At 47.4% G+C, this 17,127-nt stretch overlaps 1 protein-coding gene across 11 annotated transcripts in view; it reads right to left on the minus strand.

Moving 5' to 3' along the window:
- MAMLD1 (mastermind like domain containing 1) overlaps positions 1 to 17,127 on the minus strand; it is a 117,981-nt gene that overhangs the window by 27,599 nt on the left and 73,255 nt on the right. For 9 of the 11 annotated variants that reach the window (XM_042242498.2, XM_060407488.1, XM_060407489.1 and 6 more), the window contains 2 exons: positions 10,485 to 12,161; positions 8,276 to 8,401 (listed from right to left, as the gene is read on the minus strand). In XM_042242498.2, the coding sequence (XP_042098432.1) occupies positions 8,276 to 8,401; positions 10,485 to 12,161 (1,803 nt within the window). The remainder of the gene's footprint in view (positions 1 to 8,275; positions 8,402 to 10,484; positions 12,162 to 17,127) is intronic. The other 2 variants (XM_060407490.1, XM_012107186.4) reach the window with 1 other exon arrangement.

A 17,127-nucleotide genomic window follows, 5' to 3' on the forward strand; every position in this document is an offset into this window, starting at 1 on the left:
CTAATTGATATCTATAGGGCATTTTGCTCCAAAACAATGAATTTCACCTTTTTCTCAAGTGCACATGGAACCTTCTCCAGGATAGATCACATCCTGAGCCATATAATCTAGCCTTGGTAAACCCCCCAAAATTGAAATCATTCCAAGCATCTTTTCTGATCACAATGCGGTAAGATTAGATGTCAACTACAGGGGAAAAACTATTAAAAATACAAACATATGGAGGCTAAACAACATGCTTCTGAATAACCAACAAATCACAGAAGAAATAAAAAAAGAAATCAAAATATGCATAGAAACAAATGAAAATGAAAACACAACAACCTAAACCTATGGGATTCATTAAAAGCAGTGCTTAGGAGAAGGTTCATAGCAATACAAGCTTACCTCAAGAAACAAGAGAAAAATCAAATAAATAACCTAACTTTATACGTAAAGCAACTAGAAAAAGAAGAAATGAAGAACCCCAGGGTTAGTAGAAGGAAAGAACTCTTAAAAATTAGGGCAGAAATAAATGAAAAAGAAACAAAGGAGACTATAGCAAAAATCAACAAAACTAAAAGCTGGTACTCTGGGAAGATAAATAAAATAGACAAACCAGTAGCCAGGCTCATCAAGAAAAAAAGGGAGAAGAATCAAATCAACAAAATTGGAAATAAAAATGGAGAAATCACAACAGACAACACAGAAATACAAAGGATCATAAAAGACTACTATCAGCAACTATATGACAATAAAATGGACAACTTGGAAGAAATGGACAAATTCTTAGAAAAGTACAACTTTCCAAAACTGAACCAGAAAGAAATAAAAAATCTTAACAGACCCATCACAAGCATGGAAATCGAAACTGTAATCAGAAATCTTCCAGCAAACAAAAGCCCAGGACCAGACAGCTTCACAGGTGAATTCTACCAAAAATTTAGAGAAGAGCTAATACCTATCCTACTCAAACTGTTTCAGAAAATTGCAGAGGCAGGTAAACTGCCAAATTCATTCTATGAGGCCACCATTACCCTAACACCAAAACCAGACAAAGATGCCACAAAAAAGAAAACTATAGGCCAGTATCACTGATGAACATAGATGCAAAAATCGTCAACAATATTCTAGCAAACAGAATCCAATAACATATTAAAAAGATCATACATCATGACCAAGTGGACTTTATCCCAGGGATGCACGGATTCTTCCATATTCACAAGTCAATCAGTGTGATACATCACATTAACAAATTGAAAGATAAAAGCCATATGATTATCTCAATAGATGCAGAGGAAGTGTTTGACAAAATGCAACATCCATTTATGATAAAAACCCTCCAGAAAGCAGGTATAGAAGGACCATACCTCAACATAATAAAAGCTATATATGACAAACCCACAGCACACATTATCCTCAATGGAGAAAAATTGAAAGCATTTCCCTAAAGTCAGGAACAAGACAAGGGTGCCCACTCTCACCACTACTATTCAACATAGTTTTGGAAGTTTTAGCCATAGCAATCAGAGAAGAAAAAGAAATAAAAGGAATCCAGATTGGAAAACAGAAAGTAAAACTCTCACTGTTTGCAGATGACATGATCCTCTACACAGAAAACCCTAAAGACACCACCAGAAAATTACTAGAGCTAATCCAATGAATATAATAAAGTTGCAGAATATAAAATTAACACACAGAAATCCCTTGCATTCCTATACACTAACACTGAGAAAACAGAAAGAGAAATTAAGGAAACAATTCCATTCACCATTGCAATGAAAAGAATAAAATACTTAGGAATAAATCTACCTAAAGAAACAAAAGACCTATATATATAGAAAACTATAAAACACTGATGAAAGAAATCAAAGATGACACAAATAGACGGAGAAATATACCATGTTCATGGGTCAGAAGAATCAATATAGTGAAAATGAGTATACTACCCAAAGCAATCTATAGATTCAATGCAATCCCTATCAAGCTGCTGCTGCTGCTGCTAAATCATTTCAGTCGTGTCCGACTCTGTGTGACCCCATAGACGGCAGCCCACCAGGCTCCCCCATCCCTGGGATTCTCTAGGCAAGAATACTGGATTGGGTTGCCATTTCCTTCTCCACAGAACTAGAACAAATAATTCCACAACGTGTATGGAAATACAAAAAAACCTCGAATAGCCAAAGCAATCTTGAGAAAGAAGAATGGAACTGGAGGAATCAACCTGCCTGACTTCAGACTATACTACAAAGCTTCAGTCATCCAGGCAATATGGTACTGGCACAAAGACAGAAGTATAGATCAATGTAACAAAATAGAAAGCCCAGAGATAAATCCACGCACCTATGAACACCTTATCTTTGACAAAGGAGGCAAGCATATACAATGCAGAAAAGACAATCTCTTTAATGTGGTGCTGGGAAAACTGGTCAACCACTTGTAAAAGAATGAAACTAGAACACTTTCTAACACCATACACAAAAATAAACTCAAAATGGATTAAAGATCTAAATATAAGACCAGAAACTATAAAACCCCTAGAGGAAAACATAGGCAAAACACTCTTTGACATAAATCATAGCAGGATCCTCTATGATCCACCTCCCAGAGTAATGGAAATAAAAGCAAAAATAAACAAATGGGAACTAATTAAACTTAAAAGCTTTTGCATAACAAAAGGAACTATAAGCAAGGTGAAAAGACAGCCTTCAGAATGGAAGAAAATGATAGCAAATGAAGCAAATGATAAATAATTAATCTCAAAAATATACAAGCAGCTCATGCAGCTCAATTCCAGAAAAATAAATGACCCAATCAAAAAATGGGCCAAAGAACTAAACAGACAGTTCTCCAAAGAAGACATACAGATGGCTAACAAACACATGAAAAGATGCTCAACATCACTCATTATCAGAGAAATGCAAATCAAAACCACAATGAGGTACCATCTCATGCCAGTCAGAATGGCTACTATCAAAAAGTCTATAAAAAATAAATGCTGGAGAGGGTGTGGAGGAAAGGGAACCCTCTTACACTATTGGTGGGAATGCAAACTAGTACAGCAACTATGGAGAACAGTGTGGAGATTCCTCAAAAACTGAAAATAGAACTGACACACGACCCAGAAATCCCACTGCTGGGCATACACACCAAGGAAACCAGAATTGAAGGAAACACGTGTACCCCAATGTTCGTCACAGCACTGTTTATAATAGCCAGGACATGGAAGCAACCTAGATGTCCATCAGCAGATGAATGGATAAGAAAGCTGTGCTATACATAATGGAATATTATTCAGCTATTAAAAAGAACACATATGAATCAGTTCTAATGAGGTGGATGAAACTGGAGCCTATTATTCAGAGTGAAGTAAGTCAAAAAGAAAAACACCAATACAGTATATTAATGCATATACATGGAATTTAGAAAGATGGTAATGATGACCCTATATGTGAAACAGAAAAAGAGACACAGATATAAAGAACAGACTTTTGGACTCTGTGGGAGAAGGCGAGGGTGAGATGATTTGAGAGACTAGCACTGAAACATGTGTATTACCATATGTGAAATAGATCACCAGTCCAATTTCAATGCATGAAACAGGGTACTCAAAGCCAGTGACCTGTGACAACCCTGAGGGATGGGGTGGGGTGGAAGGGGGCTTCAGGATGGAAAACACATGTATACCCATGGCTGATTCATGTCAAAAGTATGGCAAAAACCACTGCTGCTGCTAAGTCGCTTCAGTCGTGTCTGACTCTGTGTGACCCCATAGACGGCAGCCCACCAGGCTCCCCTGTCCCTGGGATTCTCTAGGCAAGAACACTGGAGTGGGTTGCCATTTCCTTCTCCAATGCACGAAAGTGAAAAGTGAGTGAAGTCGCTCAGTCATGTCCGACTCTTAGCGACCCCATGGACTGCAGCCTACCAGGCTCCTCCATCCATGGGATTTTCCAGGCAAGAGTACTGGAGTAGGTTGCCATTGCCTTTTCTGAGCAAAAACCACTACAATATTGTAAAGTAATTAGCCTCTAATTAAAATAAATTAATTAATTTTAAAATAAAAGGACCTGTGAGGTGTGCTGTGAGGTGGAGGACCATTAATGGTACTTAGAAATCAAAAAAGAAACTGAGAAAACAATACAATTTTTGGTAACATTAGTACCAAATTCTGACTGTTTTCCAAAATGGACTTTCATTTCCTGACAATAGAGAGTAGTTAGAATTTGTTCAACATGCAGATGTCAGTCCCTACATTATCAAAATCTATATTACACTGTGTATAATTTCATTTCCTTCAAAATCAGCTAAAAAGTGTTTCCCCAAACTAAACAGTTCTTTGTTGTCCAATTTTTAAAAAGAAAGGAAACACTAAGCTTGTACATACAATCATGCTTAAAAGATGCTTTTTTAGTCAGATGTTCTTATCTCTGGTAGAGAAGGTGCGTGCAAGCTGAGGCCCGGCTCCGACCCAGTGGCTCTTTGAAATCTGACTTGCTTGCCCCGCTCCTTGCTCACTGCAGGCCAAAGCTTCCACCAGACACCTCCCTTTTGCATTTCAGCAGGATTAACCCTTGAAACAAAATCTGTGATGCTTTTCACCAGAATTAGTAAGAGACAAATGTGAAGAAACTTTTCTCATAACACAGGGGGTGTTGCCCTGCCTCTTAGCCTCAAAACGGCAGAATTAACAGAAGCAGATGAAAAAGAAAGACTTCAAGCTCAAGGTCATAGGCCCTTCCTCAACAATGTTTGGTGCATCTGATTCCAAGGGGGTCAGGTATTTTGGCAAGGTAGTGGTCACGTGCTTTTAGAGGGTCATGAATGACATACAGGCTAGGAGCAGACTCACTTGCTGCCATCTTTCTCACTGCCTGCCTCCAGTGGAAAATGGAGCCGCTGTCACTCTGACAAGAGTAGGGAATTCTCTCGGTCTAACTAACCTGGTTTTATAATTTTGGTTTTCAGTGGGCGGTCACAGGGTGAAGGGATAGATTGTCATTTGCAGTGCAAAGCTGGCCCTTACTCGCCTTTCCATCCATTCTGTCGACCTATCAGTAGCGGGCCCTCTGCATCTGGATGCTTCAGGTGGCCCCTGGGCTTTGGCAGGCAGGAGGGTTGGGGCCCAGCTGGTGCAGGCAGAAACGGGCACTCCTGACTCCTCCACTGCCCACCTAAAGTCATCCTGTGGTCCCTTTGTTACTCAGAACCCACATGGGGATGGTGCCACCCCTTCCTGGCTCCCAGCATCCCTGCCATCTTTGTTGGAAGGAGAAGGGCCAGCACTGTCCCCTCCCCATGGGCCAGGTGCTCAGGAAGCTTCTCTGCTCCTTTGTGGGGTCACCAGTCTGTGTCCACCCCTTGGCTGCTCCTCAGCCACCTGGTAAATGTCCTCCCTGACACCCACACTGGGAGGGCACTCCCCACCCATCCTCTGCAAGCCAGTACCCAACCCTGAAGCCAGAGAGGTATTCTGAGTTTCCAGAACTTTCAACAGCAGAGCTAACTTCAGCAGAGCATGATAGTGTGCGAGGCCCATGCCGAGCATGCTGACCTCATTGCATTGAACACTCCCAGCAACCCCATTCAATAGGTATACTAGCATCTCCATTTCACAGATGGGGAGACTGAGGCCCAGAAAGGGGACAGAGCAGGCCAAACAAGGAAGTGGCAGAGCCAGGATTTGGATCTCAGTCATCCAGGCCCCAAGCCCAGCCCCTGCTTCACCTCCTGCCAAGACCCAAGGGTCAAGGCCACAATGTTCCTGGCTCTGAGCTGTCTCATTCTAAGGACAAGAGGGACTCACAAGTGAGGGTGACAAGAGAGCTTCCTCTAGGTCCCATTTCAGATCGAGGTGCCCAGAGCCCCTTCCCAGGCCTAGCCCCTCTAGGAAGGCAGATGGCAGTTCTCCTCATGAGCCCACGGCCTCCACCACTTTTGGGGGCTCTCCGCTCCCTGAGAACCAGAGATGTGCAGCTTGGAGTTAAAGGCAGAAAGCATAACAGACCCAGGCAAGGGCTTGTCTAGCCTTCGCCAAGGCAGGCTCCAGTCCCCTCTCAAAATCTGTACAAACCATATCATGGGCCTCTATGGTCTATTTCTCTGCAGCTGCTCCCTTCCCCTCAGTTGCCTCGGCCTGCCTCAAGATCAGATTTCAGGCATTTTGTTCTTATTCCAACTGGCCACCATCTACATCCCTCCTCCCTGAGTTGCTACCCATCCAGCTCTGCAAGCCCATGTGCACCTAGGGTGCTCCTGCTGCGTCTTGCCACTCTGAGTCTTCCAGAGCACAACTCCTATCTCCTGAACAGAACTGTTTTGTCTTTGAGTAAATGTTAGTGCCATCCTCCAGTGGCTTGATGCTAAAACTGAAGTCCTAACCCTGATTTTCACAAAGCCCTAAGGCATCTTCAATAGTTTTCAGTGAGAAGGGGCATGCAATTATGGAAACAAATTTCATTTTGCTTCACTTCGGTTAAAACCAGAGAAATCACCCAGCCTTGGGAGTAGGGTGGGGAATGCAGTGAGGAGATTTAGGGCCATTGAAATTCAACACACCAGGGCTATGTGTCTCGACTTCAAAGTCCTTCCCTTAGAAATTGTAGGTCCACATCCCTTATCTGTAGTTTCAAGGCCAAAAGCTCTGAAAGCTTATTCTGTTTTTGTAAATTTGGTGCCAAAATTTATTTGGGAGCGAAACTTGACCTGGGCTCAGTTAAATATTCTTATTTCTCTGCAAAAATAATAAAATGCTGCCCCAGATTCCACCATAGGATTGTGTGATATTTGGCATATGCAGCATATTATCTTGCTTAAGTCCCTAAAGTTCTGAATTTAGAAACACATCTGATTCCAGGGCTCTGAGACCCAAGTCTGGGAGCCTGGGCTGGCCCTGCCAAGCTGCAGAGTGTGGGCCAGGCTGCACCCTGAGCATGCTCAGTTCAGCATCTCCTATCTTCCAAGGCCAACAAAATGAATCCCAGCCATTTGCCCAGGTATAGCTGACGCTCAGAGGGCTTAACTGACATTGCTCCTGGCACACTGTCCACACAGTGATGGTGTCTGGACTGGAACCCCAGTCCAACTATCTCCAGTGCCTCTGCCACGCTTACTCGCTGCCCTGACACCACATGACATTTACCTTTTACCTCCAATGCAAGCAAGCAGTCCATTGAAATTGGATCAGTCACTTAGCTGGTAAAGTGGAATCCCCCAAATTGAGTGAGACTAGTCTGCAACATGCTCCTATCAACAGCTGGATTTGGCATTTCTGCTGACTTGAGAATTGCTTTCTCACGTTCCATTTAGAAACTACTCTTTAAAGCAACTGTGATCTGGCTAAAAATGAATGCCCAGTCCTCCTGCTACCACCCACAGAGGTGTGATGAGCTAGTCAACACCAAAGAGGAGGACAAGAGTGTTTTCTGAGGGTTGGCTTGGGTGGTAGTAAAGCGAGGCCACCAAGTCCACCATGGTGGGAGCAAGAAAGCACGGACTTCCTGTCCATCCTGCAGGTGACCATGCTAAACACTCACCTCTTCCTTTCTCCCAGCTTCTCCTGCTCATAGGACCAGCACTGAATTCTTAGGATTCTAATTCAATGTGGAAAGGCCACAAGAAGGAACATAGCCCCACAAAAAGAACAAGATCTGGAGACTCCGGCCTAGGAGACAGTCATAGTGACAGCAAGCATCTGTTGGCAGTACTTTAGGTGCACTGAATGAACACATTTACTCCTCTAATAACCTATTATCACACCCGCTTTGTGGACGAGGCAGAAGTGAGGACGGTCAGGCAGGATAGGCCAGGCCCCCATGTGCAGGGTTACGAGTGTGGCCTCTGCAGCCACACTCTGTGCTCTGGCCCTGACTGGCTGTGTGACTGCAGGCAACTCTGCGGACTTCTCTGTGCCTCAGTTTTCTCAGCTTTAAAGGGAATGCTAACAGCCTCTACCTCTGAGGACCACAAGGAGAAACAGGAGGGAAGAACTGGGTAGCACGCTCAGCCCCAGGCAGCAGGGGCCCAGAAGGCGGCCCCTAGCAGCGGTTGTAGCCCCTTGGGCTTGGCAGAGGTCACGGGTGTTCCTCCTGGCCTCGGGAAGCTCAGCCACGTGCTCCTTCTCCCAAGCCTTTCCCCATCCCCACCTAGGGAATCAGCTGTGGCAGGGAGGAGGGTGGATTTTCAAGACCCTGAACATTGAGGATTCTCTCTCTGAGCCAGCTGCTCCGGCTCTGAGGCAACACAGTCAGACTACAAACACTCCCCACTGAAAACAAAAGAAACCAAAAAAGCTCACAATCTTAGATGGTGACACGGCTCCAGGCTGAGGATCCTGCCTGATAGGATAAGGGTTCCAGTGCTGATTCAGCTGGTGCTCCATCGAGCCAGCCACGGAAGTCCACGAGAACAGTTGGCAACACGCCTATAACAAAATCAAACCTAAGTGCTCCTGAACTGTGGACAAGGGCTGGCTGCTCACCCTGGCCACCCCCACGGGTGCACCCAACCAAAGACTGATCCTGGGTGTGGAGCGTGTGGCTCGTGAGGCTTCATGAGACCTGGATGAAAAAGACATGGTCTCTCTCCTCCTGGTACTGTCATGGCCATGGTCACCCAGAGCCCTCAGAAAAGAGGTCAGTCTTCCCCAGGAGTATCCCTCGCACTGCTCCATACCCAAGCCTATCACTTTATGGCCACCTCCTCAGCTTTTCTACAGAAGAAACAGGCAGGGTGGGAGACCGAAGTCCTGGGGGAAAGCTTGCGGAAAGCTTTCTTGCAGGGCGAACGGTGCCTGAGCCTTAGGAGCTGTAAGAGTGGGACAGGAAAGGAAAGGTGGGCAGGGAAGGCTAGACACAGGCAATGGTGGGAGTCAAGGCCAAGAACGCAGCGTGAGCCAGGAGCTGTAAGCACTTAAAGACCCGAAGGACACTGGTCTAAGGAGATAGATGGAGCCAGCTGATGGGCCTCCAGAATTTTCTGAGCAAGTGTGAACATGATCAGGTCTGTCTTATAGCAAGGTTATGCTTAGAGAAATGGATGGTTTATTGGGGCAACAAGTTTAAGATGGTTTATTGGGCAAACTGAGTTTGAACAAAGATCAAGAGAGCAATGGTAAAGAAGAAGCATGAAGACAGGAGCCGTGGCAGGGAGACACCTGATGTGGCTCCCACTGACCTATCCCTGCCTCCTGGTACCCTCACTACCCTGTTGATCCCCCACTAGTATTCACCACTTCATGCTCAAGTCTAGTGAACAGAATGCTGCACACGCGATGCAATGTCACTTTGCAAACTAGGTTATACAGACTGGGGCTTCTGACTCACTGGCAACCTCCCCTCAACCTCTCTAGCTGGCATATTCTCTCTCGCTCACTCTGATGAAACTGGCTATCATGTTAGGAGAAGCTCTGTGAAGAGGCCCATGAGGCAAGGAACTGAGGGAGGCCTCGGGCCAACAGCTCATGAAGAACAGAGGCCTCAGTCCAACAACCCGTAAGGAACTATTTCCTGCCAACAACCACAGAAGTGAGTTTTGAAGCCAGTCCTTCCCAGTTGAGCCCTGAGATGACCACAGCCTTGTGAGAGACATGGGGCCAGAAGGCCTGCTAAGCTGTGCCAAGATCCCCAGCCCACAGAAACTGTGAAGTATTAAATAGTACATGTGTGCTGCTTAAAAGTGGTTGTTTCAGGCCAATTTGTTACCTGGCCATAGATAACTAATACAGACAAGGATCAGAGCATGAAAAATGGAAACTGTGATAGATATCACCTGGTGAGAAGTAGATGAAGTGAGTGATTGAAAAGACTGCAGGAGAAGAAAGAGAAGTCACAGGGGTATTGAGAAAAGCACGGGCTCTGGGGCAAGACGGCCTGCCTTCAAATTCCTGCTTGGCTCCTTGCTAACTGTGTGACTCTGGGCAATGCTCTGAGCCTCAGTTTCTTCATCTGTAAAATGGGGATGTAAGAATAACTACTTGACACATCTCCAACCTTTTCATTTAGGACCTGCTTCAGCATCTGGTGCAGGGGTCAAGAAACAGCACACTGCCCAGCAGACATTTGCTGTGGCACTTCTAGAAGGCCTGGTTTGCAACTTTATGCCAGCAAGGACAAGATTTAAGTGCTTAGAGCAATTTCCTTGCATCCTATGAAGGCTTCACTGGTCCTGAGTGAGGGAATGTGCCTCATGGCCCAGTTCAGGAGAAGTGGATCTGTGCAATTCTGACCTGTCTGCCCTGGTTCCTTCCCCTGGCAGCACCTCTGGGTGCAGTTTTCTCCCAGGGGAGCTAAGTGACCTGCACAGAAAGTGAGACCATAACCTTGCCCTCTTTAATATTGTGCTTTGACTGTGCAGAATAACCCAACTTAAACAGACTTTTCCAGAGTCAAGCCCAGTCTCTAAAGAGCTAGAGCCTGAATTTGCCTCCAAAGCCAGCTCTCAATAGCATGAAACACAGTTCTTATTTCCAAAACCAAGGGACAAAACCAGAGATGAGATCGGCTTACCTGTCTGGGCAGAGAAGGCATGGAATCCCCCGAGGCCAGAGACCGCTGAAAGCGCTGTGGTTGCTGTGTCACATGCTGCAGGAGGAATGAAGAAAGATCCGGCTGCTGCTGCAGCTGCAAGGTGGCCGTGGATGAGGCCGTGGCAGAAGAGGCCGGTGGTGGTGTGGGCTGCTGCAGGTAGTGCAGCAAGGCAGGCTGCCGAGATGTGGTGGGCACTGACGGCATCTTCTGGGGGCCTGGCTCAGAGATGAAATGTGACAAGGGCTTGGTGTTGCCGAAAGGAAAGGGCTCTGAGGCTCCCGGGCTGGGGCTGGTCAGGCCCTGCTGCATGATCATGTTCAGGGTTTTGGGCTTGTAGATAGCACTGGCTGGTGGCTGCGGCTGGCAGAGTGGATGAGTGGAGGTGGTGAGGCCCTGAATCAGGGGGCACTGTGCAGTGAAGGACTGCTGGGGCAGGCCTGGGCTAGACAGTGTCTCTGGGTGATAGGGGGTTAAGGGCCCCGTGTTGCTGGTGGGCAGAGCAGACATCAGGTGCCCCTGAGGGTGTTTGATGGTAGAGGACATCAGGTTGGCAAGGATGGAGGTCTGCGCGCTAAATGGTGGTGGCTGCTGGAGCGTGGGGCTAGGGAACTTCTCCGGCACGTAGGGCCTGGCCGGCCCAAGGACAGTGCTGCTGCTGGGCGCCAGGCTGGACAGTAAGGCATTGGGAGAGCCCTGGAGGGTGCTCCCCGGCAGGCTGTTTGATGACATACAGGACACCATGAGCCCCTGAGGGCTGAAGGGCGACAGCGGCTGTGGTGAGACCACGGGCGCTGGCTGGTAAGGTGGGGAGAGGCCAGAAGGAGGCAGGGCAGACCAACTGGTGGTGGGGCCCAGCTGCTTCTTACTGGAGCCCTGCTTGCTGGCCGCCAGCGCTTTCAGCTGGTGGGCATGATGCCACTGAGACACTGGGAGTGGCGGTAGGGCAGCTGAGAGTGTCACCTGGGCCTGATTCTTGGCCTGCACAGTCGAGGAACTTGGGGAGGCCATCTGCTTACTGGCAGGCGTAATTGCATAGCTGAGCCCCGCAGAGGAGGGTGGGATCTGAAGCGACACCCCAGTGACCTGGCTGCAACTGGAAGCAAAGTCCTTGCCGGAACTGAGGCTCTCCAAGCGTGGCATCTGAACCATGGGCTTGGCCGTCGCACCTAAGGTTGCCGGTGGGTGGTGGTGTAAGACCAGCGGTTCTTCCGGCTTGGTCCCCAGGATTTTCTCAAGATCGAGCTCACTCTGAGAAGATTCTTGAATTTCTGTGAGCTCCTCCAGCAGATCTTGAAGTTCCTGATCCACAGCCGGTGCGCTGTTGGTTTTGTCATAGTAAGGAATAGAGGGGCCTTTCACTCCCATTTCTGCTGTTGATGGCCCTGCAAATGGTGGGCCCATGACGCTGCCATTCCTGGGGCTATTGTCCAGTAGTAACGGATGGCCAGGGGCTGCCATTGCTGCAGAACTAGGGTTCATGGGTAACGCAGGAACTTGCAGCTGTGCACAGGCTGTGCTGGGATGGGCACCCGGGCCCATTGAAAGGGTGACATCCTCAAGGCATGGTCTCTTGATTTGATTAGGGTAACCTTCGTCGCCCATGCCTGAAAGCTGGAAATCTTCTCCTTCCTGTCTCCGCTTAGTGGTTCCCTGTGCCTGGAAGAGAAAAGAGGAGACGGAGGGAAGAGGAGAGAAAGAAAGAAAGAAAGAAAGAGAGAAAGAGAGTGTTTATAAAGGCTTGGCACATTAATGCTATTGGACAGGAAACTTGCAAGATAAAACAGATGTGTCAGTTTCAAGACTTACAGTTGTGAAAACTATACAATATAGTCTATTTTTAGAACCATGATGCTTTTTTGTTGTTTCATTTAGCCTATCTTGCTGGATTTCAGATAAAGCATTATGCTGTCTCTGTAACAGTTTTAGAAAGAGTTGTGCAAACTATATAATACAGTCTATTTTTAGAACCATGATGCTTTTCTGTTGCTGTTTCATTTAGCCTATCTTGTTAGATTTCAAATGAAGCATTATGCTGTCTGCACCAAACAGTACAGAAAGTCACTCACAGGATTTTCTCTGCCCCTTTGGAGTTTTTGGGCAGACGTTGGAGGGCAAAGAAGAAATTGCTAAGCAAGTTGCAATTTACACCTGTTTATGGATAGCCTGATTTTTAAAAATCAAACCGTGAGTTACACATTGAACATACATACTAAACATTTTTAGGTTGTTTCCCTGTCTTTGGTTACATGCATCAGGCTCCTGTGAGAAAACTGGCTACAGCACAGGCTTTGGAGGAATGAAGTAGACCTGGCATGTTCTTTTGGGCAGCTGTCTGAGAGACACTCTTTGGAGAATAACAACGTGCAAAACAGTCACTGTAGCAAGGCTCCGTGCATCTGTACACATGCATACACAAACATTTCCAGGGACACACACTGGAAGAACGTGCATGCAACTCTGTGGAGTGCTCATCTCTCGAAGGTGACTGGCAACTCCATTTAGTCTATTCTCTGTATTTTTAAAAATATCGATCGTTTTTAATGGGAATGACTTGTAATCCCCTCTCAAATGTATAAAGCTTCCCAGGTGGCTCAGATGGTAAAGAATCTGCCTGCAGTGCAGGAGATGTGGGTTCAACCCCTTGATCGGGAAGATCCCCTGGAGAAGGAAATGGCTACCCACTCCAGTATTCTCCTGGAGAATCCCATGGACAGAGAAGCCTGGCGGGCTGCAGTCCACGGGGTCACAAAGAGTTGGACACAACTGAGTGACTAACACTTTTACTGTAATCCCTCCCCCCAAATGTGCAGCTATCTAAATAAGAAATGCCTGTGCACAGATGCATCAACAGGTTGGGGCAATAGGAAGCAACAGGGAATGGCCCTAGTCTGTGATGTGCACTTGGGGGAGCTGCCTACCATTTATAAAAGTCTAGCCTCCAGGAATACAGCAAAGCACTTAGTAATGCAGTATTTCTTACTCATTTAAGGCTCATACGGTCATCCACAGCTGACCTGTAAGTGACCATGACCTGCATGTGAAAGTGAAGGGGGTGGAGCACAGGATTCTGTGGGAACCACCTAAACGTCAACGCTCTCGCAGCTCCATTTCCCCTGAAGCCCTTTCCCATGAAGAAACCTCTTTCTGACTTGGCAGGCTCAGCGGGGCATCCAGTGATGGTCCTGCGACATGCCCTCACATTTGGCTCACTGGAGGGCCAAGGCATGTGTGTGTGGGCCACCTGCTAGCGTGACAGTGGTTATGACTCTCACAGCAGAGTGGATGTCAAAAGAGGTCCCCTGGGGCTGCACATCCAGGGCCTTGCTGCCCATCGGATTCACCTCAAAACCCCCAGCTTCCCGGCTCTACCACCACTGTCTCCTCCGGGCTGGGGCCCAGGCCCCCAAACTCTGTCACAGCTCCCTGGCTGATTCTCAGTGGACTGTCAAGTTAATAACCACTGGCCTAGAGCATGGGTGGGGCAGGATGGCCTAGAGCCCTGGTCTCAAGGCAGACATGACTATGCATTGGCCTCAACACAGAATCTCTGAGTCCTGAGTTTGTTTATATAATCAGTGTCTTTTTAATTCTCATCTCATGATGCTGCTCAGACTACTATGGGAAATGAGACACAATCTCTGACGTCTAGTGACCCTCATTAATTGCTGGCTGGCATTACAGAGGGCAGATATGGAAGTGATCTGGGAATTCAACCCTGTCCTTTGAAGACGGGGGCCCTGAGACCCAGGGATGGGCAGCATGGCCAGAGGGCCCCAGGGGCGCCCGCAGATGCAGGGCCTGCATCCACCGCTCAGCTACCTCTGGACCCAGTCTTCATGCCCCCACAACAGGATGCCAACCACCCCATCCCTGCAGGGCAGGCTCCCCCCTCTCTGAGAGAGGGGACTTGCTTACTTCTCTGCCTTTCTTCTTAAGAAGTCTGCAATCCCAACAAAGACACTTTTGGGGGTAGCTCTGCCACCAGATTACTGAGGCCTGACTAGCAGGGGTGGGTGGGAAGGGGCTGGGGTGGACTGCAGGAGACACACAGGAGGCCCTCCACTCAGCGGCCCCCCTCCGACCCAGGAGTGCTTATTATGGACGTGACCCATGGCAGGTGCTCAGTAAACAGCAGCTGAATGAATGCATGGCCAATGAACGCAAATGACCTAGCACCCAGAGAGCTGTTTCGTGTCTTCCTGGCCGTTCATTCAATAAGTTAAGGGCTGCAGACAAGTTACCGTGTTTCAGACTGAAATTTGGTCTCTTATTTTTGCCTGAAGACTTAAAAAGAAATCCAATATATCGAAAATAGAAATGTCTAAAATGGATCAGTAAGGAATGACTCAGTGTGGGCTTTACATAGGATCCCCTGCTGGGAGTCTGAGCTGGCAATAGCTATGCCCAACATGATGCTCTTAATGTCTTGGAATCAACGGAAGTTGAATGCCAGGGAAGTCTGCATAGCATCAGGTTGGGGAAGGATGGGGTTGGGGGGATGGGAAGGAAAGTAGGGAGGGCAGGGGCTGTGAGTTGCAAGAGCCTGGACTTCCTGGCTCACACTGTGGGTTTCAAGGTCTTTCATTTAACTGTGGTTTGGCCATTATCCTTTTGGTATTAAAGGAGCAAGAGGTAGGGAAGGTAGGCCACAACCAACAGATGCTAAAGTTAATAGTGGGAACCACTGGCACTGAAATGAGAGTATGTGCCCCCAACTTTTCAGACACTCACTGAGTGCTGCCAAGCCACTATTCCCCACTCAGTTCCACTTTGCTAGTGGCTGCAGCTTTGTATTTTCAGATTTTATAGGGAGAGCTTTCAATGGTTGGCCTAAAGCACCCTGGCTCGACAGCCAGATCCCCAGCCAAGCCTAAATAAGCTGAAGGAAGTTGGCTGTGTGGACAGACGTACTCAGCCAGGCTACACCAGCATCTGCTTTCACCAGGCCTCTGGGAGGCGTGACGATCTATTGCAAGTTCAGTGTCTCCTCCATCAGGATCCCATGACTGCTTACTCATCTCTATTGCGAGAAATCGGCCTGGCTTTCCCTGCTGCTGGTGCCACGCTGACATCATGGCTGGGTCACCTGGGCACCTGGGTGCTGCCGCCACTGAGGTCAGCCTGTCTGGGCTGGGGTGCTTGACTGAAATGGGTGGCCACCCTTCTGATCAAGTGCCACAGAGAGCTTGCTACCCTGGAATGACTTCCCTTCTCAGCGTCATGTTGGGGGCAGCAGGTCCCCACCAAACTTCCAAACCCTTCTAAACAGCTTTACCTATTGGCCATTTTCCAGTCTTTGTGGACTCCATACAGCAAGCTGTGGGCCCAGTACCCAGGCAGCCCCTACTTCCCCCAGGTGGGCCTTGTACTACCCATGACCCTGCCCTCTCACTGGGAGGGCTTTATTTTTTTAACAATAAGGGAATCAGTAGCCACCTGCAGGATTGCCAGAGACCACATCTCAACCTTCCCTGTTTACATGAAACAGAATGTGTTATGATCTGCTCATGGTCCACAGCTAGCTAGGGGCTAACACTAGCACTAGACCCCAGGAGGCCTGTGGTGTGGAAGGGGGAGGGCAAGTGAGGGATGGTGCCCTGGCATCTTTCAGAAAGGAATGACTTTATCTCCATCCACCAGGACCAGCAGAGTCCCATTTCATAATCGGGTAGACAAAGCCACCAATGTGATCCTCACGACCTGATAAACATTCATTAAAATGCATTTCAAAGCATGTGATGCCTTCCACGCCCCCTAAATAATGAGAAAACAAAGGCAACCCTTCTGAGAGGGGCCAACTTCAGCTCTGAAGTCAACATTATTTCTGTTCTGTCTGAACAATGACATATGGCAATTCTTCCCTTTCTACATTTTAGTCTGGAATGGCAAAAAAAAAAAAAAGGCAACAAAATCTTGGAAAATGGTCTAGGTTATAAGAGTACAGTCTGGGCTCAGAAAACAGGCATAAATAGAAGAAAGAATATTTCATATATATGTATATATTACTTTCTCATATATATATATATATATATATATATATATATATATATATATATAATTCCAAGTCTGGCAGGCTGCTATAAACACTTAATTTTGGACACTCTAGCTGGTGGTTTAACAAGAACACCTACAAAAGGCCAGCAAAAATATACACTATCCGTTTTGGCTAAGAATGTAGGAGGGTGTACGTGTCCAAGAGAGACCATTTTTTTTCCCTCCAGAGGCCCTGAGCAAAAGCATCACAAAGCTGGAAATCACCTGTGGTGGTGCAGTCTCCCCTTCCTCCCTCACTAGCGCCCCCTGCGTCTCAGCCAGGCCAGTCTGCTTTTGCTTCTCTCAGGCTCGCTCTCTCACAAGACTACCCACCCCACCGTCAACACCTTCCACGTGCTGTTTCATATGCTTCCAGTGAGTTGCCAGGAACCTCACACTGGCCAACGAGCTTGGATTTCAAGGCCTCCGAGAAAACAGTGTTCCCCAGTAGACTTGCTCAGAACAGAGACGACATGGTGGGGCCTGGGCGAGGCAGCCCCAGAATAGAATAAGGGACGATGCGGCAGGACCAGGACAGGGTTTGCAGGAAGAGAGAGAAGCTGAACTAAATCCCCGCAAACTAAAACTG

This window comes from Ovis aries, chromosome X (assembly GCF_016772045.2).
Source record: "Ovis aries strain OAR_USU_Benz2616 breed Rambouillet chromosome X, ARS-UI_Ramb_v3.0, whole genome shotgun sequence".
Lineage (NCBI taxonomy): Eukaryota > Metazoa > Chordata > Mammalia > Artiodactyla > Bovidae > Ovis > Ovis aries.